Source organism: Plectrocnemia conspersa, unplaced genomic scaffold (genome assembly GCF_051122295.1).
Source record: "Plectrocnemia conspersa isolate PC_06_02 unplaced genomic scaffold, ASM5112229v1 ptg000006l, whole genome shotgun sequence".
Lineage (NCBI taxonomy): Eukaryota > Metazoa > Arthropoda > Insecta > Trichoptera > Polycentropodidae > Plectrocnemia > Plectrocnemia conspersa.
In genome coordinates, this window is record NW_028277170.1 from 22,186,591 (window position 1) to 22,212,500 (window position 25,910).

A 25,910-nucleotide genomic window follows, 5' to 3' on the forward strand; every position below is an offset into this window, starting at 1 on the left:
ATTTAAAATAATTATAAACAAACCCTTATTTATTCCGTTTTAAGTGGCAGTAAACATTTTTGCAATTGTTGTATCATACGATCGAGTAATACTACATAATAAATAAAAGTGCGTCACTTTCGCGGCATGAAAACGAAACCGAAATCGCCACGCCGCTATACATATCCAGGTCAGCTTTATAACTTGCTCATAAATAAGCTGAAGAATGATTTATATTAAGTTTATTTAGGATTCTTGCGCGAAAATCGGTTCAACTCTTCAGTTAAAAATTGGGATCATAACGCGTCTATTAAATACCAAATCAATAATATAAAATAAATGTCACGCGTTGCCACTGCGCGAACGATTAATTAGAAGTCTACTTATGCACAAGCCTTTCATTATAAAATACACCAGAAGGTTATAAAAGTACGCTGATATATAATCTTGCATTGTAAAATAGTTCTTTATAACTAACCCTCTCATATTAGATAATTTGTAGCTACTGTATGTAATCATAGTTAATATGTTATATATATTTTATTTATATGCCCATGACTTTTCCAAAACGCGTCATGATGGCAATATAAATAATATTAAAAAAAAGGTGCACACTTAAAATATACATACAATATAGTGCTGACATCCTGGTCTTAACGGACAAGAATAAGGGACGCGATCGCGACTCGTCTGTATTGTAAAGAGCATGGTTAATAAATTATATTTTTATAAAAATTGTTTATGAAAGTAATCATACGCGTAAGACATAAAATGTGTTTGAAAATACAAAATAAATCTTTCCTCTCGATTTCCAACTCAAATCGTATCAAATACTGCACTTTTTACAAGCATACGTATTATGCAAACACGTTACGATAAGATAGATGTGTTTTACATATTAAATTTAAATACACACATTTTATAACATTTACGCGAGTGAGTATGATTGTAAGTACATTTCGTATTTAAATTTAGAATGAGTTCAATTTAATTGATTCAAACCGTGTAGATAGTATTTATTCATTTTATTGATATAACTGTTAGTAATAATATTCATAAAAAATATGATCAGTTTTTGTTTTAAAAAACAACTGCATCAACCAGATGTAACTACACTTGTTTATATATAAACTATAATATATAAGTAAGAGTAGCGCCATTTCGGTTATCAAAGGTTACGTTTTGCTGATTAATAATCATTTTAGTAACAATGGCATGTCTGTTGTGAATTGTTTTGTTTAATTTCTCTGGTGATATAATAAATCAAAAAGTGAAATTTGTTGGCAAGGTCAAGATTTTGTTATATATTTAGTAATGAACATAACAATTTTATTATAGCAATTTTGATGCAATTGATTTCGTTAGATTTATTTACTACTATTATATTTTTATGATATCTTAAAAATATAACGATTCTGCCATTACAGTATCATAAAACATAATAAGTCTTCAAATTTTTTCTTCATTAAAAAAAGTCCAAACATTATCAACCTTTTAGATAAATTTTATTTGTCACCGTCTGACTCAAAAATGCGCACTAAACCGATTCGTGTTAGTAAATTTGTACACAAAATGATAATTTGAAAGACGAGGCCCCGCCGGTCGTCGTCTTGCGGTGAATAAGAATTCTCAGTATTTTTTTCTGAAAATTTTACTTTTAATCTTTTGTTGCGTATCGCAGGGTTAAATGTCGAATACATACATTTTCAATATATATTAAAAAAAATGTTAAAGCGAAACAGCGGTGGGTGTGACAAAATAATTGGACCAAACATTATTTTTCATATTTTTGTAGTTTCTATATACTTTAACATACTTTAAAATAGTAAAAACAATATTTTTACACAAACAGTTTATTTTTGCACATTAGTGCAATATCCAAGTACAGACAAACTATGTAGTGTAATATCCAAGTTCAAACAAACTATGGAGCAATGTGCGAGATGCGTCGTCTATCTGTACTTTTTCCGCTTATTTTCCCCTGAGAGATGAGTTAGCTTAGTTTGTATTTCGTATATGACATAATAAAGTTTTTAAACTATACTTAGTTTTAGAACTTTCATTACGTTAGATCTGGGATTGAACAACAACTGTCATATTGAGTTTTCTTATACATTATAGAGCAGCATATAATTTATCAGTTAAATTATATTTTCGCTAATAGAAATGTGTATCTACTGGTGAAAATGTATTTGGACTTCACTGAAAAATATACGTTCGCTGTAACATGTAAATAAATAATGCAGTATGTAAATGTATATATCGCTATATATGGAAAAGTTGAAATCAAATAATTTAAATAAATTATATTTTCATAAGTAAAAGTATATATCTACCGGTGAAAATGTATTTAAATTTTGAATTAGTTTTGTTTTAATTTTATTTAAGGGATAACCTGAGAATTTTTGGTTTAAAATCAGGGACGTCATTTCCGCTTTTTCCAGGGGGTGGGGCAAAAGTTAGCCAGTCAGTGGTTGTTTTTCTGGCCAAATTCAAGGGAAGGAAAATTGTCCCACCGATTATAGATAGTGGTGTCTTATAATCCTGTGTTAATGTTTCTCCTCGGCATCCTTCCTTTCCATTCAAGGCCATATAAATAATTAATGTATAAATTATGGTAAATCGGACTTATTGAGTTCTTAGCGTTGTTCTGTTTTGTACATCACTTGATGAAACTAGAGAAAGCTGTCGATTTAATTAATATTACAAATGTCTTGCTCAACGGGTTCAACAATAGCCTGTTGGACAAGTATTTAAAAATCACTGCAAATCTCAGTAAATTTAGTTTATAAACAATAAGCTATATTAGCTCAATACATTTTTAAATCACAGTGTAACATCGTGTTGCGGACAAACCATGGAGCATTTGACGCAATTCTTAACGAAATATTTTATTGTGACAAAAGTTTTATTGGGTACTTACGAATATTAATTATGCATCCCAAAACTTGTAAGCTTTATTATATATTTAAAGGAGAGGATATAATTTTGCTTTGGTTGTTTTAGTCATTAGAATTAGTTCATCTATCTAAGATTTTCACGAAGTTAAAATCTAAGGTGAGACTTTGCCGTATAGTATAATTGTCGACAGCGAAAGATTTTTTTTCTACGAAAAAACTGAGATTAGCTTTTGAAAATGTCTTTGGACTGCAAAGGATTTTAATCTAATGAGCAAAAAGTTAGGCCTTGCTCCTCAAGAATCAGCAACTTGCACCACAATATTTCAATATTTTCGTTTTGGGCTTTTTTAGTGGGACTGGCGGTTGAAATGCAACTTGGGGCTTAACTTTTATACTAAAAAATAAAGAAAATGAAAATAATGACGTCATATTTTTTAAAAATAAGCAAAAATGCCATAAAAAGAGGTGCCGGAACGCCGCTCCACCGCGTTACATGAACAAAAAAGCATATTATATATTCATTATTTTTTTGTTAAAAATCATCGCCCACTAACTTTACATTGCAAAATATAAAAAAATATGTGAAATGTTGGAGTGGTCCAATTATTTTGTCACACTGCTATGTTTGGATTCAGTTCAGAACAATAATAAATTTGAAATAAATAAATACCAAATTCAATATTATATTATATAAAGCACGAAAAGGTAGTAAAGATGTTATAATTAAATAAAGTGGGCTTAAAAGAAGGATCGCCTAAAGGCCGACTTAATATTTTTAATATGAAATTTTGGTTCGCGCGGTGTCGTTTATGCAATGTCGTCGGACGAAATCGAAAGTTTGAAAAATAAATATCCGTTTAGATAAAAAGATGTATATTATTATAAATACGCGTTTCGATACGAAAAGGGTCAAAGGTATAAAAATAGCGATCCCGGAATTGCAATCTGTGCGAGCGATGATAAAATGATGTGCGATGACGTCAGTCGCGCGTTCCCGAAAGCGGGTCAAGGATAGGGTAGAAGAAGAGGCGGAAGCCCGAACAGCCGGGGCGAGGGAGTGAGGGCTCTCCCGGGCGAAGTGGGTCAGTGGGCCGCCCCCGCCCCGCCCGCCTATAACATAGACCCGGTTGGCTGGAAAGTGGGTCGCCGACTCACTTTCACTTATTACACGGGTTCCCTGGCGGCGGAGTGGGGAGTACAGCGTTGGCCCCCACCACTGAGCCCCCGCCTGAGTCTGAGTCCGCGCGGCCACGCTCAGTACCGTAGGTCGGTTTCGTGGGGTCGCCGGTTTCGCGATGGAGCACCGCTACCTGACACTCTACCTTACGCAATAAGTGTTTCCGATAGTGATTGTTTGACTGTGCGTGCGGTGTTCGAACCGATTCAGAGATGGAGCAGCAGTCCACTCTGATGCCTCTGAACGCCTCGCCCTTCAACATGGAGGCGGGCGCTCAGCCTCCGCCTCAGTACTCGCTCCCAGGAGTCAACTACCAGTCTACCCAGGAGCAGTACTCCCCGCAGTACCAGCCCTACAACGCGCCTAACCTGGACGCCTCTTACTTTTTCTCCGCAGGAGTGTCTTCGGAAGGCAACGTATATCTTCCGGCAGCTCCGGGAGGAGTCGCCTGCGACCAGACGGACTCCAAAGGCGACATTGAGGAGCTGTGTCCGGTGTGCGGCGATAAAGTCAGCGGGTACCACTATGGCCTGCTGACGTGCGAGTCCTGCAAGGGCTTCTTCAAGCGCACCGTGCAAAACAAGAAGGTCTACACATGCCCTTCCGACGGGAACTGCGTCATCGACAAGACCCAGAGGAAGAGGTGCCCTTATTGCCGCTTCCAGAAATGCCTCGCCGTCGGCATGAAACTCGAAGGTGAGTGTCTTCTTCTACTATTCGATGATGTGTATTTGCGCGCGAGACCTTCGGAAAACGTGTCAGGGCCACCAGCGACGGGCAACGGTGTCAAGCGAGATAAAAAAATCTAGTAAAACAAAGCGCCGACGCCGATTTCGGTCAAGGTCGCCGGCCAACTAGGTCACGATTGCCGAGATCTGACATGTGTGTATGTGCGAGACTGTGATGCTGAAACTGAAAGCGAAAGCGAGAGTCGAGTGATGTTTTTATCCATGTTTTCCCAAAACTTCCATTTCATCGTTGTCAATATTACATCAACGATCAAATCTCAGAATAGTGAAATATTTTATTGAAATCAATACTCGATTCAAAATTAAAATTTCGGAATAGTGAAATATTGTATCGATGTAAATTATTGCATCTCAGAATTGCGAAATATTTTTTTATTATCGAAACATAAATTCAAAAAAAAACTCGGTAATTAAAATCATACCAAAATAATTAATTTATCTTAAAAATATCAGAATAGTGAAATATTGTATTCTTGTAAAAAAAATAATAATAAGGTGATTAAAATCATGCCAAAATAATTAATTTCTCTTCAAAAATATCAGATTAGTGTAATATTGCATCAATGTTGAAAAATCAGAATTATGAATTATTTTTCATAGTCTAAACATAAATTCAATTATCTTAAAAATATCGAAATAGTGTAATATTGTAACGATGTCAATAATTAATTCAATATCAAAATCTCAGAATAGTGAAATATTGTATCGATGAAAATTATTGCACCTCAGAATTGTGAAATATTTTTCATAGTCGAAACATAAATTAAAAAAAAACTCGTTAATTAAAATCTATAACAATTCTTTTGCCAAAAAAATTAATTTTTCTTAAAAATAATAGAAAAGTGTAATATTGCACCGATATCAATAATTAGTTCAATATTAAAATCTCAGAATAGTGTAATATTGTATCGATATAAATTATTGCATCAATGTTGAAAAATCAGAATTGTAAATTATTTTTCTTAGTCTAAACACGAATTAAAAAAAAGCTCCTTAATTAAAATTTATAGTCATTCTCTTGCCAAAATAATTAATTTCTCTTGAAAAATATCAGAATTCAGTCAATAATGACTATAATATTAAAATCTCAGAATAGTTAAATATTGTGTCGTTGTCAATAATTAATTCAATATTAAAATCTCAGAATAGTGAAATATTGTATCGATGTAAATTATTGCATCTCAGAATTATGAAATATTTTACATAGTCGAAACATAAATTCCAAAAAGAACTCGTTAATTTAAATTTATAACCGTTTTCTTGCCGAAATACTTAATTTCCCTTATAAAATATCGAAATAGTGTAATATTGTATCGATGTAAATTATTGCATCTCAGATTTTTTTCGAAACATAATATCCATAAATAGCTCAGTAATTAAAATCATGCCAAAATAATTAATTTATCAATAGTGTAATATTATACCGATATCAATAATCAATTCAAAATTAAAATCTAGAATAGTGAAATATTGTATGGATGTCAAAAATTACACCTATGTTCAAATTTCAGATGTAATTATTGCATCAATGTTGAAAAATCAGAATTGTGAATTATTTTTCATAGTCAAAACATAAAAGATCTCGTTAAGTCTATGCTACAATCGTTCCCTTGCCAAAATAACTAATTTCAGAATAGCGAAATATTTCATTGAAGTCAATTATCAATACAATATTAAAATCGCAGAATAGTGTAATATTGTTCCGATGTAAATTATTGCATAAATAATGAAAAATCAGAACTGTTAATTATTTTCCATAGTCAAAACATAAGCTCCAAAAAGAGCTTGTTAATTAAAATAATGTATCTCAAAAAATATCGGAATAGTTAATAAAAAATATCTCAGAATAGTTAAATATTGTGTCGTTGCTAAAAACTACATCTATGTTCAAATCTCAGAATAGCTAAATATTGTATCGATGTAAATTACTGCATCTCAGATTGTGAAATATTTTTCATATCCGAAGCATAAATTCCAAAAAGAGCTGATTAATTGAAACCTATAATCATTATCTTGCCAAAGTAATTAATTTCTCTTAAAATGTATCAAAATAGTGAAACATTATATTGATGTGAATTATTATAGGTACGATATAATAAGATTGCCATATATGTACATGTTTCACGAAATTATCTTATTATTTATTATACAGGGCGGGCTAAACGAGTTAAAAATTAATACATGTAATATTTTTACTAAATTAAACATTCATCTTTTTCTGCAATTGAATCGAAAATTTCGATAACGGATATTTGGAATTTTACAGGAGATACAGAAACTGTATGAATTAATTCTTTTAATTAATGTGTGTCGGGAAAATGGCTGTAACAAGTTACAATTTTCCGAGATGGGTTCTTTTCGAAATTCAATTATTAAATAATGATTATTATTAAAAAGAACATGTTTATTATTTTATTGTATAATTATGCTAGAAATTTAAAAATATCCACTATTTTTTTTTTTATTAAAAATCTTTGATGTTAATCTGTGATGCTGCATTTGTAGACCACTGCAAAATATCTTCGTAGTTTTCTAAATCCGCCGGAATGACATTTTTAAGGGTTACTTGACAATTTTCAAGAAAAGCGAGTGAGAATGTTTGCACAGCAACTTTCGTTTTCGACAGGACAAAAGTTTCGTTGTTCATTTCGTTGCCAATGAAGGTGTGGCATAGGACTTTACCCGACTTTTCAGGGTTAAAGATGAACTAAAAAAAACCTTAACTTGTTTCTCATAGCATCTTTCCAACAATGCTATTGAATTTTTTATATCTGATTCGAAAAATAATGTATTTTTGGAAGCAAAGAATTCTTTAATGTCGTTTTTTATATCCGTTTTGTAAAATATTTTTTTCACCTAAAAACTGATGCAGGGATGGATATAAATAAATGATAGTAGTTTAATGCAATGTCCGATACATTTCCCGATACTTCTCAAACTTTCGATTCTGATTCCTACAATGTAAAAATAAAGAATATAAAATTTAATATTTTTACTGATATTACTAAAAATAATGAATAATGCACTTTTTATCCAAAATTAAATAAAAAAAAATGTGCGTTAGGAGGTTGAACAAAGTATATTTATTAATAGAATAATTTACACAAAAGTTTATAAAAATAGTTGGACATCGTGTTTATTAAAAAAAACTGGCATAAAAGTTTAAACCAGATTTTAATGCCTCAAAAGTTATATTTCAGTCCTAAAATTCTTAAATTATCATGTAAAAACATTATTGACTTTTCAGTTACGCTTTTAGAACAATTTTTTTTAGGCAAATAAATATTACTTCCAACACTAAATTATAGTAAATATGCTAGGATGGGAAATTATTTTTTGTTGGAATTCCACCAGCAATGGGGATCTCCATAATTTATATTTTTTCCATTTTACGCTTTAAGAAATCTTCCCGTAGGTCTTAATAATAATTAAATATTTGTGCATAAAATGATCTCATTTTATTTACCGATGTGAATTATTTTATGTATAATTGTTCAATATCTATGTAAACTTATTTTCCCCAAAATGTTCCATTTATCTTTGTTTGTGTAACGTATATTTTTAATTCCGCGAGATTGAACCTATTTTCTTTGAATCGCGCCCAACTGCATCAAAACTCAAGTTCCGAAAAATTGACTTAAATCGATACTAATGCTCTTTAATATAAATATGAAAATAATTAAATACCGCATCAAGGATTATGCCGATTGACGAGTCAAAGCATTTAGTTCAAGTTCCCAACAGATTTATTTATCCGAGGATAGTGAATTTGTATGTATTATTTCTTCAAGATCGATTAAGTGCTGAAATATTTCTCAAGAGTCCAACTGACGCGTTAGATCTAAATTCCTGAAATAGTTGACCGCAATCAATAATCACACTTAAAACCATTAAAAGTTCAAAGTATGTCTGTCCAAAAATGGTTCTACCATAGAAGTCCAGATGTTATTTTCAATATGAAACCTTTTTGATATTTTATTTCTATTAACATATAACGGTAAAAAAGATTTGGTAGTTCCCAACCACTTTACCTGGAATTATCAAATTACTGTGGATAATCCATCTATAGATTTTGAAAATTTTTTAACGAATCTATGGTTCTCAATATAAAAAGTTTTGTTTTTAAATTTACGTACATATTTTCTTTAAATACATTAAATAACTGTTTTCAACTACAGCAAAGTTATTATGTTACACTTACTTAAAAAATATATTGTTTTATTAAAAAAATAATATTTCTGTTAGTGAATATAATCAAAACACTAAGGCAAATATTTCCGTTAGTGAAAATAATAATGCCTATGAATTTAAATCGTTAACATTTCTTTATTGATGATGACGATGATGTACCTGAAAGAAACGCTCATGCATTTAGGTAAATGATATTCTGAGACAACGATAATTTTTCTTAGGCAATGAGTCAAAACCTAAATTCTAGAAGGTCTTTAGGAGCCTATCGACTTGTTTTTTTACTGATAAATTAATTAAAAACATGCGGATAATTTACTTTTTCAAAAATTATATACTAGAACACTTATGTCTAACAGTTTTCATATCTTTAAAAAAAAATTTTTTCATATCTTCAAATGGAAGATTGCTTCGAAAAATATCATACGATGGACAAATATAACTAAACATCAAGTATGTAAATATGTAAGCAATTGCATACTGTAAATACATAAATATATTTAGTGTTTCATTTATCAAAGTAATAAAAAAAACAACAATAAATTCCGAGCGATTAGAAATATGTTGAGAATCATTACCGTTGTGTGAATTACAATAGTGTACAATCAACTAAATACTATTTACAAGAATAGAGCGAAACCTTCTTCCTTTTGTCATTGCATTCTTGGCTATGTTTTTTTTTCTGGTAGTGCTCCCAACATCTGGAACGGGTACTAGGTATACCCAGGTATATATGTATAAAAAAAAGTAAAAACCGACCTCAAATAATGAATCTGAACTAAACTACAGTACTGATGTATTTCAGGAATATGTTCCTTCAGCTCTTTTTATACATACAATAAATAAAAGGAGCGGAACATTGCCTTCAAAAGCACCCACTTTCTAGGTAGTATTTTCACAATAAACATTATTATTCAAAGGGACAGATTGTAGTTTTTTTAACGCGGCTCCATATGTGTTAAAATTTGTTAGCAAATTATAGTCGACTTGATTGCTTTTTGAAGGCTTAAACAATTTTAGACATGAGAAGAAATATTCAATATAAATTAATAGCAGTAAATTTAGGTATTCGATCTGAATTTTTAGATCGAATATCTAAGGAAGAAGCAAAAAATGTTTTTATAGATTGTATTATCAGTAATTTGACAACTGGATTTAATGCAACAATAACGATAGGCGCTAATATGCTGCTCTAAAATGTCTATGAAGCTCAATTTGACAGTTGCGAAACGTTTATTTATTAGGTCAAATCCAAAATACAAACTAAGCCAATTCATCTCCCAGGGGAAAATATGCGGAAGAATAAGTACAGACAGACATTAAATCTCACATATTGTTCCATAGTTACTTTGCATTTCAATATTACATTGTTTTAAAAATATGATAGCTATCCTTACCGATATTATTATGGACTTCTGATATAATAGGGCTGATTAAAGTATATTCAAACCGAATTTTGGTCAATAGGAGAGCGCAAATACAATTATCACTTCTCAGAAGGCAAAAATTCACGTCAAAAGCAATAAAATCGTGCCGGCGCTGTCGCAGTGGGAACGCTCGGTAACGAGCGTTCCCACTGCGACGGCGACGGCGCGATTTTATTGCTTTTGATGTGGATTTTTGACTTCTGAGAAGGGATAATTGTTTTTTGCGCTCTCCTATTGGGCCAAATTCGGTTTAGATGTGCTTTATTCGACTTTGTTATAAAAAAACGCTTGATAATCGAGAATTTTCACCGCGATGGCATGATTTTATTGCTTTTAACCTGGACTGGAAACTCACTATATGGCAACACTGAGCAGTATATAAAATACGACTAATTGTCAGATATTTTTAATCATTTTTAACACATTGAATACTGGGTATTATTCCTAAAAACGGAGCCGTGCGGCGGGGATTATTTGCGAAAATTAGGATACAAACTTATTTTTTTTAAAACATCGTAACTCTTTAATTAGTCAACGTTTTAACGTCAAATTTTAAAAACAGATTTATGATGATCGGTTTTTTGTATTCGCAATGATAAAATCAGTAAACGTCAAACTGTGGATCGCGTACCAATAAAATAAAATATAATTTTTAGTTTAGAATAACCAAATATATATATTTTTGAATAAAAACAATAAAGATAATAACAAAATGATGATAAAATACTGTTGTATATAATAAAAACCGAAAATATCTAATTTTGTGACCTATACAATCAATTCAAAATTTTTAACACTTGACGGTCAAGCTACGCAGCGATATTTGCACGACACCCAACTGTCCAATTTCGAACAAACGTAACGTTTGCCTATGGCTAAATGTAATCTTTTATTGTTTATGTATTATTATTTTATATTTCTGTTATAATTTATGTATTATTATTTTATATAGTATATTTAATATAATTAAAAATTATCAGTGATTCTAAACATTTTATTGCTTTAATATTATATATTTACCACTTTTTGTATTTTTACCACACGGTACGCAATGTGTTGAAATAATGAAAAACGCGCACTTACTGTATACTGCATCCAATAAAGACTCGAACCACCAATGTGCTTGGATAGTTACACAAATTAAAGTCCTAATTTTTGCAAATAATCCCCGCCGCACGCTCCATTTTTAGGAATAATGCCCGGTATTCAATGTGTTGGTAATTGAAAACATGTTGAGAACAGTTTATTTAATTTGAACAGATCGGGATCATTTCAGGTCTAAATATTATAAAATATCACATTTGGGATTGATGAATCTGCATTTAAATGCCCACGATACCTCTACATACATATATATAACAGAAAATTATGATAAATAAAAAACGTTAAATTTTATATTATAAAAATATGAATTTGATTTACTGTAATTTATTTCTTAGAAAATAGTATCAATAAATGAAGGAGTACGAAATAAATAAGCATTACAAAAATATATTGTAAACCTAACAAAATATAATAATGCAAAAAGTTGTAAAATAAATTAACGCAATTAAAAGTTGAGAATCACTGATTATTTTGTTATAATGCTTCGGGTTGATAATATGTACTTAGATATTAGGTCTAGCTCAACATTTCTTTTTTTTATGCGGTTACCTTTAAATATTTTGGGTTTTTTGTAATTTTGTAGATAAGAATTTCAAGAAACATATCTCTAAAAAATTACCATCTTTACCTGAATCAAACCGATAAGGTGGGGTTTTTCGTTAACATTTTTTTTTAACAGCGTGCGCTTAGCCTAACGGAAACGTTACATTTGTTCGAAATTGGACGGTTGGGTGTCTTGCGAATATCGCCGCGTAAATCGACCGTTAAGTGTTAAAAATTAATTAAATATATTTATATATTATTGATATGTGATTCGCAATTTGGTATTGAGTGATTTCACTATTTCTAATAAATAATATGTGAGATAATTCCATAGAAAAAAATTGTATATATATATGTAAACATACATCTTGAAACGAATTTATTTTACTTGAGTTTTGAGCCTCTGGAATTTAGAATTTCTACTTTTTTGAACTATTTTTAGTTAATATGATATTAGTAACATCTGTAGGTAAATCCCTAAATAAATACGTTACAGTAAATACGCAGTTTACGTGGGTTTTTTTCGTATGAAGTTAAAATGACGAAACGCACAAATTTGTGCACACCGACGCAACGGAAGGATTCTGAAACGCTCAAATTTGTGCACACCGTACGCAATGAGTTAATGCCTAATTAAAACATTTCGCATAAAATATGATTTCAAAATATTTATTTGTAGCATAGAAAGGGTTAACTTGTACCTATTATTATTTATTCAAGAAATTGTATTACGATGTTAAATAATATATAAAATGCCATTTTTGTCATGAGGCCCGGAATCATTGTTTTTCCAAGGCCCGGATTCGCTCTCGGCGGCCATGGGTACACCTTAAGATGCTTAATTTTTGGATTAAAAAATGTTGGACCGCAAAGGGTTAAAATTGGAAGATTCTGTTGATGTGAATAAGTGTATCATATATATCCATATTTTATGCTCGCTCAAAACCAAACAGGATAAATATGTTTACTACAAGTTCTCAGAATCGATTGTATCCATGAGCTCGACGGAAATCGTTATTCATGTATTCCCATTCCCAATAATAATCACAATCTGTTCAGATAAAATACTATTTCTCTAATAATTGTTAAGATTGATGAATATTATTCAAGCCTCTTCTAATTTATGATTTCTCAAATAGTTCCGCTTGTGTGTTTTGCAATGGCTTCTCGTGTCGGAAAATCGTCTATAAATCCAACAAAAGTGTGTCAAGGATCAAAATTGTGCTAATGTTTTGTTTTGATTGGAACGAGTGCCAAAATCCTGCGTCACATTTTTGTGTTAGCGTTCGAATTGAGTCAAACTTCCAAATTTTCTATCGATTATTATATTAATTGTTTTGATTATATAAATCATAATATATATAACTTCCTGTGGTTTTAAAATCGTATCTTACAGATATCTTAAATATCTTAATCCCAAGTGCGACATAAACAACTATGAACTGGAATCTGATCGACAGATCTAATTGCTTGAAGCACTTCAAGTATTGTTTTTGTAGTCTAAATTTGGGGTTTAGAGACATTTTTTATTCCGGTTGTAATTTATTATTTAATTTCTCAAACTAGCGCACCTGCTAACTTGACATTCAGAAATCAGCGTTGTATATTGGTTTCGTGTCGAAAATTGTTCGATTGCATGTAAAACTGGTTAATTTTTATACATGTGTGTATAAAATATGACACCTTTCTTCAGATATCAGTTATTGAGAAACGTTCTAGCAGCGTGTATCTAAAAATTGACGAAACTCATATGTAGCAATATTAATTTGATAGTTATTTACTTTCACGCCTCTTTAAATTCGTGTACCATTTGTATTTATTTAAGGATAGTGATTTTTTTGCGTAGTGCGCTGCGCGTAATATGGAAGCTAATTAACTATCAAATGTGTTATTATATCATTTTATCACACTATACAGACAGCAGCATTAGTTACGATAAGTGTCAATGAATCGTTTATTATATTTTATACGCAGAAACTTCTATTTTTGATAATATGTCTCCTAAAATGTGATCATTCAACTGATTTCAAATAGATAATATTTTACAGTTATGAATCACTAGTCTCATTAAAAAAATAATATGTTTTTATCATGTTAAAAATATATAAATAATTCACTAAAATGTTTCACACTATTTATAACGACAAGTTTTATCTTGTTAATTTGTTAGTATATACACCTGGGAGTGGGTTAATTTTTCTCCATAAAAAAAATTCTGTTCCTATTTATTTATTATTATTTTATACTGCATTTATAGTAAATTATAGAAGAAATCAGTATATTTTTTTGCTATGATTTATTAAACTACATTTTTGCTATAATATTTTAATAAATTATTTAACACTTTTCTATTGTTGAATTTCGTTAATTTATTTTACATATTTATTATATATTATATGGCTTTCATTATTGCATAAAATTAATATAAAATATGTTATGTTATGGTAATTTATTTCGTACTCTTTAATTTATTAGTATTATTTTATACAGAAATCATTTACATTAATTCAAATTAAAAATAATAATATTATTATTTCTTCAGTTGTATATGTACATATAAGGTGCGTATTCTCTTTCGCTCGCTCGCTAAGTGACGAGTGAGTGAAAAGAAGTGAGCGTGAGAAACGCATGTAACGCACGCCCTTATTTTTAACCGTTCTAATGCCATGCGCCACATATGGGGCTCAGTCGCTACGTGACCGTAATGCCAACAGCTACTTAAGTTGCAAAATAATATTACAGGACTATTTAAGTATATAGAGTAATTTATGCAGAAACCTTTAAAAATATTACAGCTTAAAAAAGGCTTAATGTGCTTCTTTTCGCATTTGTAATATATGAAACGTAATTTTTAATAACAAACTATAATTGGTGTGGAGCTTAACTAAAACTATTTTTGCTTCTCTGAAGCTCTTTGAGTTATAAGTCATTGACAAGTAGTTAACACTTGACATACATATATTTTAAATTCTAAAAATAGCAGGCATTGGGGTCGTGTAGTGCGAAAAATACATAATATATTATTGTTTATCGCCGTATGCGGCTCGAGAGCCGCGCGTAAGCCGTCCGATGTATTTTAATGCTTTATAACTTGAACGAACCAGATTCACGCGCTTACTAAGAGCTCATAGAAACATAAAAATCAAACCGAGGGACAGTTCTTGTCAAACTAGAGCGTACAATAAGTCTAGCTATATCGAACGCGTCGCGCAACTCGACCGCAATGTGTTAACCCCGCCGCGTTTGTAATAATAAGCCACAACAAAACGCCAACGGCTGCTATAGCCACATAGCAAGCAGCAGCGGTTGCGCAACAATACGTTTCGTTTCCCGCGACCCACATTGTTCTATCACAACACACGGCTAAGCACCATCGTACAGCATACGGATTTTCGGCCTTTATGTGGTGGCTCTGTGCGTCCAAATGAGAAATCTCGACCTTTTAGCAGCGAAAAAAGCACCTGAATCAGTAGCCAACAGGTGCCAAGGCCTTGTTTGTCCCGTTCCTGGACGCGAGATCAACAGGTGGCAGGAGAGTGGCGGCGTAACAAAAGTACTCGTACAGTCGACCCAGGTTATTTTTGTCCCGGACCCAATACAAAATCACTGCTTAAATTTCCTTCTTCCAAAGAATCATCTTTTATATGTCATGCCCTTGCATATCTTTCTCAAGCTATATATCTACACTATAACTCTTTAAAAGTTATGGCTGCTTAAAGGCTCTGATACATGTTTTTTTAAATACTCATCAATTGTCGAATTCGGGGGTTCTCAATGATCAAACTAGGGCCCTCTTCTTAATGACAAATATGGCAGCTATAAAATCAATTTTTCTCCTATATGCAGATGATTTAAAATTGTATAAATGCATTCCTTCTGAAAACAGAGAGATTAAGATTATATTTAGTGTTGGAAAGTGTCATTTTCTCGATCCCGTTCGCTATTAGTTTATTCCTACGATCTAGGTGAGAACATTTTGATCAGAGAAACTTCCACTAAAAATCTCTAAATCACTTTAAAAGACCATTACATGCCCAAAAAGTGACTTTTTGGTACCATTGTGTTCAGGCGGCGTCATTGGGCCTTACTTTTTTTGTAAATTATGAAAGTCGGACTGTAACAGTCAACGGTGAGCACTATACGTGCATGATAACTAATTATTTTTGGCATTAAAACAGTTCTAAATCTAAAAAAGTTCGGAATTAAAGAAATAATCGTTTCAGACAAATAACTTAAAGGTTGCGGGTTCGAGCTCCACTCAAAATTTTATTTAAAAAAAATGCGTTATTATTAAAAACTGCACCTAGTTGCCGTGACATCTATTGGATATAAATTATATTACACAATAATTTATAATTATTAATATAACTGTCACCGATTCCCAGACTTTCAGTCTGGTGGTTTGGTTTTTTGTGTGTTGAAATAATACATATCTTATTGACTATCGTGACGTCTTAATTTAATCAAAATAATTAAAATAAATTGGTATTGTTGCTCTTTATTATTTATTTAAAATAAAATAGACCTTCGTTATTGCATGAAAATATCGTAAAATATCGAGAATACTTTGATTGTCGAAAGCACCCTTCAGTAATTTAAAGAAATGGTTTTCTGCAAATCGTATCCCAACGCTTCTAAAATAAAGACGCTGGAATAAAAGAATGGATACTAACCAACTTCTGAATTTTTCGGTTCAAATGAAGTATTTGCTTATTTGGGAATTTCATGACGCGAATAACTGACGGGTCGTTAAAATGAAACGCGTTCCTCATAATCGCAGACGTCATTTACGCGTAGAGAGAATCTCTATTTGCTCTCAAAAGTGTTCTGAGATCTGTAATGTAAGTTAAATAAGCATAAATGTTCTGAAACTGAAATTGTAAGAATAATTTGATCGAGAAAATGATACAGTATGGCACGTTAGATAATATAAAGCAATCTGTAGAGCAGGGGTGGCCAACCCGCGGCCCGCGAGATTCATCACACTTTTACAAAATATATTTATTTTATAATGGCCAATACACTATAGACAATTTTTCACAAATCTAATATGGAACTATATAATTTTATATGTGGCCCGCGGAGTTATGATGTATTTCCAAAGTGGCCCGCAAGATCATTTGTGTTTGCCACATCTGCTGTAGAGATGAAGCAAATAACATATTTAAATCATTGCATACACGAAGAAAATTTGAATTTGTGACTGTCGTATTTATGGCATTAATAAATAATTTAGACCCGTAACGTTTTTAGTGCCAAGCGATATTAGGCCGCGTATACTAAGAATGCCAAGCATTTTTTTGATCAAATATAGATGATTTTATAAATATATTTGTGAAAAAAAATATTTTTTGTGTGACCCGCTATTTATTATAGGAATAAAATTAAATCCGGTTTATACAAGTAAATACACAAGTATAAAAAAAAATATTTCATAATTAAAAAAAAAATAGAAATGGATACCGGTGTTCTTACCGGCATTCAAACGGTTAAGGAACCCCTGAAGTGTAGTGAATTATATTTTCAACAATCGACCACCATTGGTTACAAACTGTCGACAATCGCTCGAATAACCGAGTTAAATCATCCGAGCAAACAAATGCCGAGTATATAAGACATCTACTTGAATTCCCGCATCTTGCATATACATATATATATATATAATATAATAGTAATTCCATAAAATGAAATTTATAAACGTCTCAGTGCATAAAATTAATTGTTTTGTACGATATTTTGTTCCATTGCGAAACAATACTGTACTTAAACAGAGCTTAATCGATCAAGTTGAAACAAGTCTCGACACACAGCTAAGGCATTTACTAACGCACTGGAATCACTAATAGTCCACAAGTGATCAAATACATCTAAACAATTTTAAATCAACGGAATACATTAAAGTAAAGTGTCATAGTGACGCGAATAACTGACGGATCGTCAATGTGAAACGCGTTCTTTATGAATCATCAATATAAATTGCAACTATTCTGTCTAGTGCATTTGATATTTAATTGTTAAATAAACACTAACGGCTTAAAAACAATTTCATTAATACATTCTCTACAGTTTAATAATGATTTACGATTTAAAGGTACATATATTTTATTATTTAAATTTGTATTTCTAAATTCGACATTTCTTATAAAATAATAATAATGCTTTTTAGTGTGACTATATTTTTAAAAATCTTTCTTCATATCTCATTCTAGTATATACTATTTATATATGAACAGTCGATTATTGCTATTTGACATTTATTGACAATGCGATTAAGTATATTAATTGAACACCAACTAAGTACTCTTATTTTATTTTACTTATAGCAATTTGAATCTTTTTGAGTGGTATCGCCGTACATGTACGGCGGTCGATTTTTCGCTATTTTACGGTACGCTAATTAAAGAAATAATTTATTATAACAAAAATATTTTATATTAATTTTATAAAAAATATTGAGAGCCTCTGAATTGATATTAAAAAGTACTATAAAAGCCATATAGTGAAATATAAATGGCAATGATTTGGTTAAAATTTTAAAACTTTTATACAATAAATAAAATTTACAATACATGCGTTGAGTGATGTGAATAATAATATCGAATAAAGTGAATATCGGTCATAGTTTTTACTTATACCGATTCAAAATTATATTGGGGTGAAAAAACAATCTGTGGAAGAAATAAGAGAAATCGTAATGAGTTTATACCAGGGCTGTGGAGTCGTTAAAAAAAAACACGACTCCGACTCCGATTCCGATATTTACAAACAACACGACTCCACTCCGACTCCGACTCCGACTTCGACTCCGACTCAAAAAAGTTTAATTTATCAGGTATTTTTGGTGTTTTTCTACACGTTTAATATTCATACGCTATACACATTCATTATTACGCAATTAAAAATTCATAAATTTCATAATTTAAAAAAATGCTCGGAGTCGCTCATTTTTCACGACTCCGACTCCGACTCCAACTCCGGCCAAAACACCACGACTCCACGACTCCAACTCCGACTCCGACTCCGACTCCACAGCCCTGCCATATACTACATACAAGTATGTAAAATAAATAAACGAAATTTAATCATTAATGCAATATAAAATAATTGTGGAAAAATACGTAAAACTAACTCACTCCCAGATGTATACCAATAAAAATGAATTCACTACTCGAAGTGATAAAATATTTTAGATTGAGAATCTTAAAAGCATATTTCGCTTTAAAATAAACTTCTACACTTGCATACAGAAGTGCGATTTAACCGAGTTCGTCTGTACGCGTTCCACTATCGCACACGTGAAGCCGTATACGATTCAGGATTAGTCGGTAATGTTGGGTTTTTTAATGCCCCATCCGACAACAATTATTACGCTGCGTTGTCACGATTCTCAAGACTGCGCGCAGCGTTTGATTATGTGTTTGTACATACATACGTATGTATGTGTTCATGTTAATAAACGAACGCATCTTGGAAACATATCGTGTGCATTTGACTTGCGGCCAGCGGTTGGTCGGTTTTTCGCATGCGAGCACTTCTCAAATGGTCGCTAATTCAATTACACGAGAGTCAATGAAAACGTTGTGCGCGCGTGTATGTGTATGAGTGCGATTGTGGAAAAACACATGGAAAACGTGGTTTGCTAAGTGACTGTGGGTGAGGCGCGCGATAAATGCGGTTCTCGTGTAATTAACGGCTCGAATCGGGAAGGGCGCTAAAAATCACCTAAAATTATATGTTGTTAGTTATTTCTGTTTATGTTTAAATCTGTACTGGAAATCAAAAATCATCCAGTCGTTAAGAGACTGAGAGAGTACGCGATCTGCGTCGCGTCGCTTGTGTCTTTTATGTCTCCGTTTCGCCCTGCTGCCGTCACAAAAATGAATATTTTATATCGATATTTTACTGTTGCTTGATTTTAGATGAATAAAAGTCTTATATTTATTGTCAAATAAATTTCTTTGAATTTTGCGATCCTAAAAAAGTTTCTCCCGACTCTCGAGGGTGTCGTAGCACTGCTTCAGATAATAATCACATTTAGAGTCCCTTTTTTTATTACTTACATCCCATCACCATCTGGGCATTCTAACGCACATTTATCAATTCATAACTTATCTTAAATTAAGTTTTGCCGCTAATATTCTCTGGGTTTATCATTGCAAATACAAAAAAACGATCGTTAAAAATTGCATTTCAAATATTACTTTAAGACGCTGTTTTTTGTCCGAGTATCGCGAATAAGTCGCGCTATTTTCATTATTATTATGTATTGGTACAATCTATTAAATTGATTGATAAGATCGTATTTCACTAGAAATAGCTACAATATTTTTTTAAAGGGCAAGCAAAATAAATACACAGTTGTTGCTAATTGTAAGTTGACATGGCGGTTCTTATACGTATTTTGATTATTTTATCAACTTTGTTGGATTTTTACACATAATAGATAATTATAATTGTTTTGTTTTCCGTTAATGCTGTTAAAAAATACGGTTATTGTAAAAATAGAAAGGTAAAATTGCGTCAAATTTGGGAAAGGTGCTTTTTTTCATCGTCCCAGCAGGTGCATAATGGCGAGCCTTCAACTCAACACGTGCTCGCGACTATCTTTTGTTCTATTTATAGAAAACAATATCGAGCACATTTAAAAATTAGTAAAAAAAGCTTGTAATTAAAACACTTATAACATCTTAACAAAATTATTTTGACGTAATTTGACCTATATTTTTAATAAATTCTTGTATTCTGCCTGGCATCGATAAATACATATTTTCAATTATTTTAAGATCGATCTCCTTTTCCCACACTTTCATGTAATGTTTTTTCAGTTCGGCTAAATTTTTTGATCGTTTTTTTTTAATTGTTGTTTTATGATTGCCTATAAATTTTCAGTTGGGTTCAGGTCGGGGATGTTTCCTAGCCATGTTAATGATGTGATTCTTTGAATTGTGTAATCTATATACAGAGGATTAATTTAGTGAAACTATAATTGGACTCACAGAACGATCTCGATGGCATGGCACAGAATCAGAATTCAAAGGTTTGATTAAAGTCGTTTTGTACAACCGATTTATATATTTTTGCATTCGTGGTGCCCTGGACGAAATTTACAGAGCCTAATCCATAAGCTGTCATGCACCCCCAGATCATCACATATGGGTGAGTGCTTGATGAATCGATTAATGCATAAGGGATGAAATCTTTCGCTTTTTCAATGGCTACATCTGATCCAAACAGATTAAATTTGGATTCGTCGGAGAAAACCACTCTTCTCCAATCTTCGACGGTCCAATGGCGATGAGCTTTTGCCCATTCAATGCGATTCTTTTTCATTTTCTAAATAAATAGTGTTTTTGCTGGGTCTATTCACTGTGCGTCTTGAAATATTCGAGTAGATTGAAATTCTGTTTGTATTTCAGCAGCAGTTTTGAATCAATATTTTTTATGACATCCTTTATTCTGCGGTCTTCTCGAGCAGACGTCATACGCTTCCGACCACCCCCTTGCACCCACTCTAGAATTCCTGTTTCGTGATATTTTTTAATAAATTTTCGAATAGCAGAACCACTAAACCCCACTCTTCGCGCATCTCTAGAATTGACACCATTTTTTCGAGATATGCTATTATTTTAGATTTTACCGTGATCGACATTTGTTTAGATCTCTTCATGATTTTGGGTTTGTCTTTACATAACCGAGGCTAATGTGCAACTGAGGAGGCTTTACAAGTTTCAATATCTTGTGAATTATTATCACATATGATCATAAAAAAATACAATATTGCCTATGAAACTTTCAATTGGCCACAGCTGTATGTTTATGTTCATTCGAAAGATCATGCAGTTTATAAATTACAATAGAATCAAACATATTTTAGTAATTGCGATTATTGCTATGTAGGCAAGGTGGGCACCGGGAAATTGAACTAACATTGAAGGGCAATGCGTAATACTCTCAAAGCCTTCGATGTTTTTTGAGTAAACATTTCTACGGAAACACTATGAGTCACGTTAATACGCTCTCAAGATAGTCCGGAAATTATCTTAAGATTTTCCTTCATATCCTTTCTAATAATAAATAATATATTTTTGTAACAGGATACCATATCAATGAACTCTATTTAAAATACTACGGATCAAAGTATGCTACATAGTGAGTGGTGTGAGAGAAAATTACAAAATTGTATTACGTTCGGCGAAGCTCAAATGTCGCTAAACAAAATACTTGGAATATATAAATAAAAATGTGCACCTTAATCGAAAAAGGTAGGTCGCACGTAACAAATAAAAATTATCGCTATCATACGACGATAGAGCGCGACAAAGGCGGCGATAATGCAGGTCGGGGGCGGAGCCGAAAGGGTTAATTAAATTTCAAACAGGTTTTTGGGTCGCGACCCGCTTTTCACCTGACCGACTCGCCCCATATCCGATTTATATTTCACTAGTTCACGGAGTATCTGCATACATACTATGAGATGTGGCGTATTTGAAGTGTCCGAAACTAAATTAATTTACTATCTAGCCACAAAACATAGTTCAGTTTAGCGCTTGGCACGTTTTAGCGGCGGGTGTTTTCGCCTGACCGAAAAACCCCGTATCAATTTCATTATAACGTTGTGCACAATGTATCTGCATACACATTATGCGATGTGACCTAATTCAAGTGTCCGAAACCAAATTAAATTACTACTATCGAACATCCAGGCGCGACGTATTGTTACCAGCCACAATGGAAATTTTAGTCCAATGCTTGTCATATTTTTCAGTCAGTTTATTAAGTCTGACGTTAGATATTTTTATGGGTTACATATGTGACAGAATAAGTAAACATTCGTGTAGAGCTAATGGATAAAATATACAAAATGTTTGCAGTGAGAGCCAACGTGCGCGTTGAAGATTTTTTAAAAATATAATTTTTGCAAAATAGTCTTCTTACTATTTGCTCCGTGGCTTCATACCACACCCTTGAAATATTGCTGGGGAGGAAGTGCACGAATAATTAAAAAACACGGATCAATTTTTATATGATTTTAAAATATGTAGGATATATTTACGATACGGATTTAAATTTTTTTATTTATTAAAAAAATCTGTGATTCTCGAATGATTTTTTCTAAAAGAAATTATATCGTTATATTCGAATCCCTATAAGTCTCAAATCTCAAGGGACGCGTCGAAGCATATATTTAAATGGCACCGCTTCAAACAACCGTGTTAGGCTCAAATGTTTAAACACGAACCAGTTTAGCGCGCGCTTTTGAATCGCCGGTAGCAGGATCGCATACGGCTGAGCATGTTGCGTTAATCAGTCCGTGAATTTGTCAATTAATTTATTATTTAAATTATTTTGCAAGTTCAATTTTGTTTTTATTAATTACTGCAAATTGTGCTTAGATACGAATCTCGAGAGTCGCGTCGAAGCGTATACGTAAATGGCACCGCTTCAAACAACCGTGTTAGGCCTAAATGTTTAAACACGAACCAGTTTAGCGCGCGCTTTTGAGCCGCCGGTAGCAGGATCGCATACGGCTGAGCAGGTTGCATTAATCAGTCCGTGAATTTGTCAATTAATTTATTATTTAAATTATTTTGAAAGCCAAATTTTTTTTTTTTTAATTAAAAGGCACCGCTTCTAACAATCATGTTATGTACAAATTTATTATTACGAATCGTTGCTGTAGTGGTGTAATTTATATACCACATTACATGCAAATGATATAGTTGTTGACTAATACCTAAAAGATCCATGTTTTGAACCCCATATGAGTGTTTTTTAATTTTTATCATTTCGGGGAGATCGGAATTAACGAACATATAAACCGAATTTTGACCAAAAGGAGAGCGAAAAAACAATTATTTACTTCTCTGAAGTAAAAAAAATCCATTTGGGAACGTCAAAAATCCATCCATTACGTTGGCGCCTACATGATTTTATTGCTTTTGCCGTGAATTTATCACTTCTGAGAAGTGATAATTGATTTTGCGTTTTGAATATACTTTGAACAATACTCTCATATAATATTTCCGTTGTAGAAATAGCTATCATATTTTTAAAACATAGTGTAATATCGAATTATTGTTAAAAAAATCTTCTACCTTTACATCAGATGTTTCATTAGATGACTGTGCTTGTTCATTTGTAACTGAAATTGATTTCTTTAAAAATTATAATTTGTTTTAAATATTTTTTTCGATATAGTTCCGATATAAATAACGGTTTTTTCCGTTCAGTTCCCCTGGTCGTACTCGTTAGTCCGTAATGCTTTTTTCTTAATAATTTTTAACGCAATACAGATTAGTTTAAATAAATAATTAAATTTATACTTCATTAAAATATTTCAGTATATAAAGAAAAATGTGAAAAAACTTATCGGACTGGCCTTGGAATAGTCCTTAATTAAATCGATAGAATGTATTTGGGTCATAATTGAGAGAGAAAACCGATTGCAAACAAACATTTATTTATTATAATATTAATATATATATTAATATAATATAGTATAAATATAATATAGTATATATTTATTTAGCTTACATATAAAACATCATATAAATATAAACATAATATAAATAAGAGTTTAATATTATAATTTATTTCTTAATGCAATTTTTTTATTCCATTCCAATTTGTAACGAGAGCCTTTGTCTAATAATTAATTTTGGTCCCAGTAATTACGCGAGTTTCAAGAATAGGTCCCCCACAAACGAGCCTGTGTGGACCCCACACACTAAAAAAAATAAAACAATATAAACAAAATATAAAAATACTAGTATTATTTCGTTGAGGTAACCCGCTATATTTTTATTTTTGCGGACTGTCCTAGGAATATTATTATACAAATTTACATCTCCGTACATTATTCCCCTGGCCGTACTCATTTTTTTTTATTACTAACTATCCGTAAATTGTACATTTTTTTTTTATTAAATACATATTTAATACTAAAACATTAATATTCAATGTTTCTTGAACATCCAACCATTCTAATTTATGAAACGAAGTATTGTAAACCTTTTTTTATTAAAACTGCACTATTTTGTAATTTTTGTGACATTGGTTTATCTAATTTATAAAGCATATGCAATATAATACTACTGCAGATCATTTTTTTCGTATTTATACTTAACTTATTTCTCATCCTAAATAATATACATTTTTTCTATAAAATTACAATGTTTCTTAAAATTATTTTTATATTATTATCTAATATATTTTTGTTTTATTCTCATTTAATTTAAGTACAGTAGACCCCCAAATAGCACGGTAAAGTGGTGACGTGCTATTTGTATGCCTTTTCTTTATGTGTGAGCGAGCCAAAAGAAGGATATCTCACCACATGCGCCTGATTCGTATATTGTATGAGTATTTTCTTGCCCCCCAACTACACGCTCCCAAATAGCACGTTCTTGGGAGTGGGTCTGCTGTACATTATTTGTTAATCCTATTTCTATTATACTTAATTCATTATTTAAATCATCTATTTTTTATATTATTTATTATATCATTAATATAGACGAGGTTCAATTAGTGTTATATTGGATATTTTCTCAAATGTTTGTTACCTTTGCTATTTTAATTGAAAATTTATTTATTTATTATTAATAATACTATGACTTGAAAGCACCTCGTCGCTCCTGACCACAATCAACAATTTGTGGTTAAATCGTCGTTGTGTGATATATATTTAGTTCAACTTGACGAGCGCGGAAGTCGTATTTTTTATAGCTTCTCGCAGAATTCTCCTTGTGAATATCTCGTATATATGTATATACAGTACAGGGGTCGTCAAACTTTTGTGCATGTGTTTAGTGGGGTTGATTTGCAGAGGTCAGCGACCTTTACT

The 25,910-nt window shown here is 31.7% G+C and overlaps 1 protein-coding gene across 3 annotated transcripts in view; it reads left to right on the plus strand.

Moving 5' to 3' along the window:
• Nucleotides 1-25,910, plus strand: part of ftz-f1 (ftz transcription factor 1) — a 204,632-nt gene that overhangs the window by 131,517 nt on the left and 47,205 nt on the right. The window contains exon 2 of one of the 3 annotated variants that reach the window (XM_088187490.1): nt 4,453-4,752. The exons of 1 other annotated variant lie outside the window; for it this stretch is intronic. In XM_088187490.1, coding sequence (XP_088043616.1) covers nt 4,453-4,752 — 300 coding nt within the window. Of the gene's footprint in view, nt 1-4,130; nt 4,753-25,910 lie in introns of those variants that run through there. One more of the 3 variants, XM_088187489.1, reaches the window with a different exon arrangement.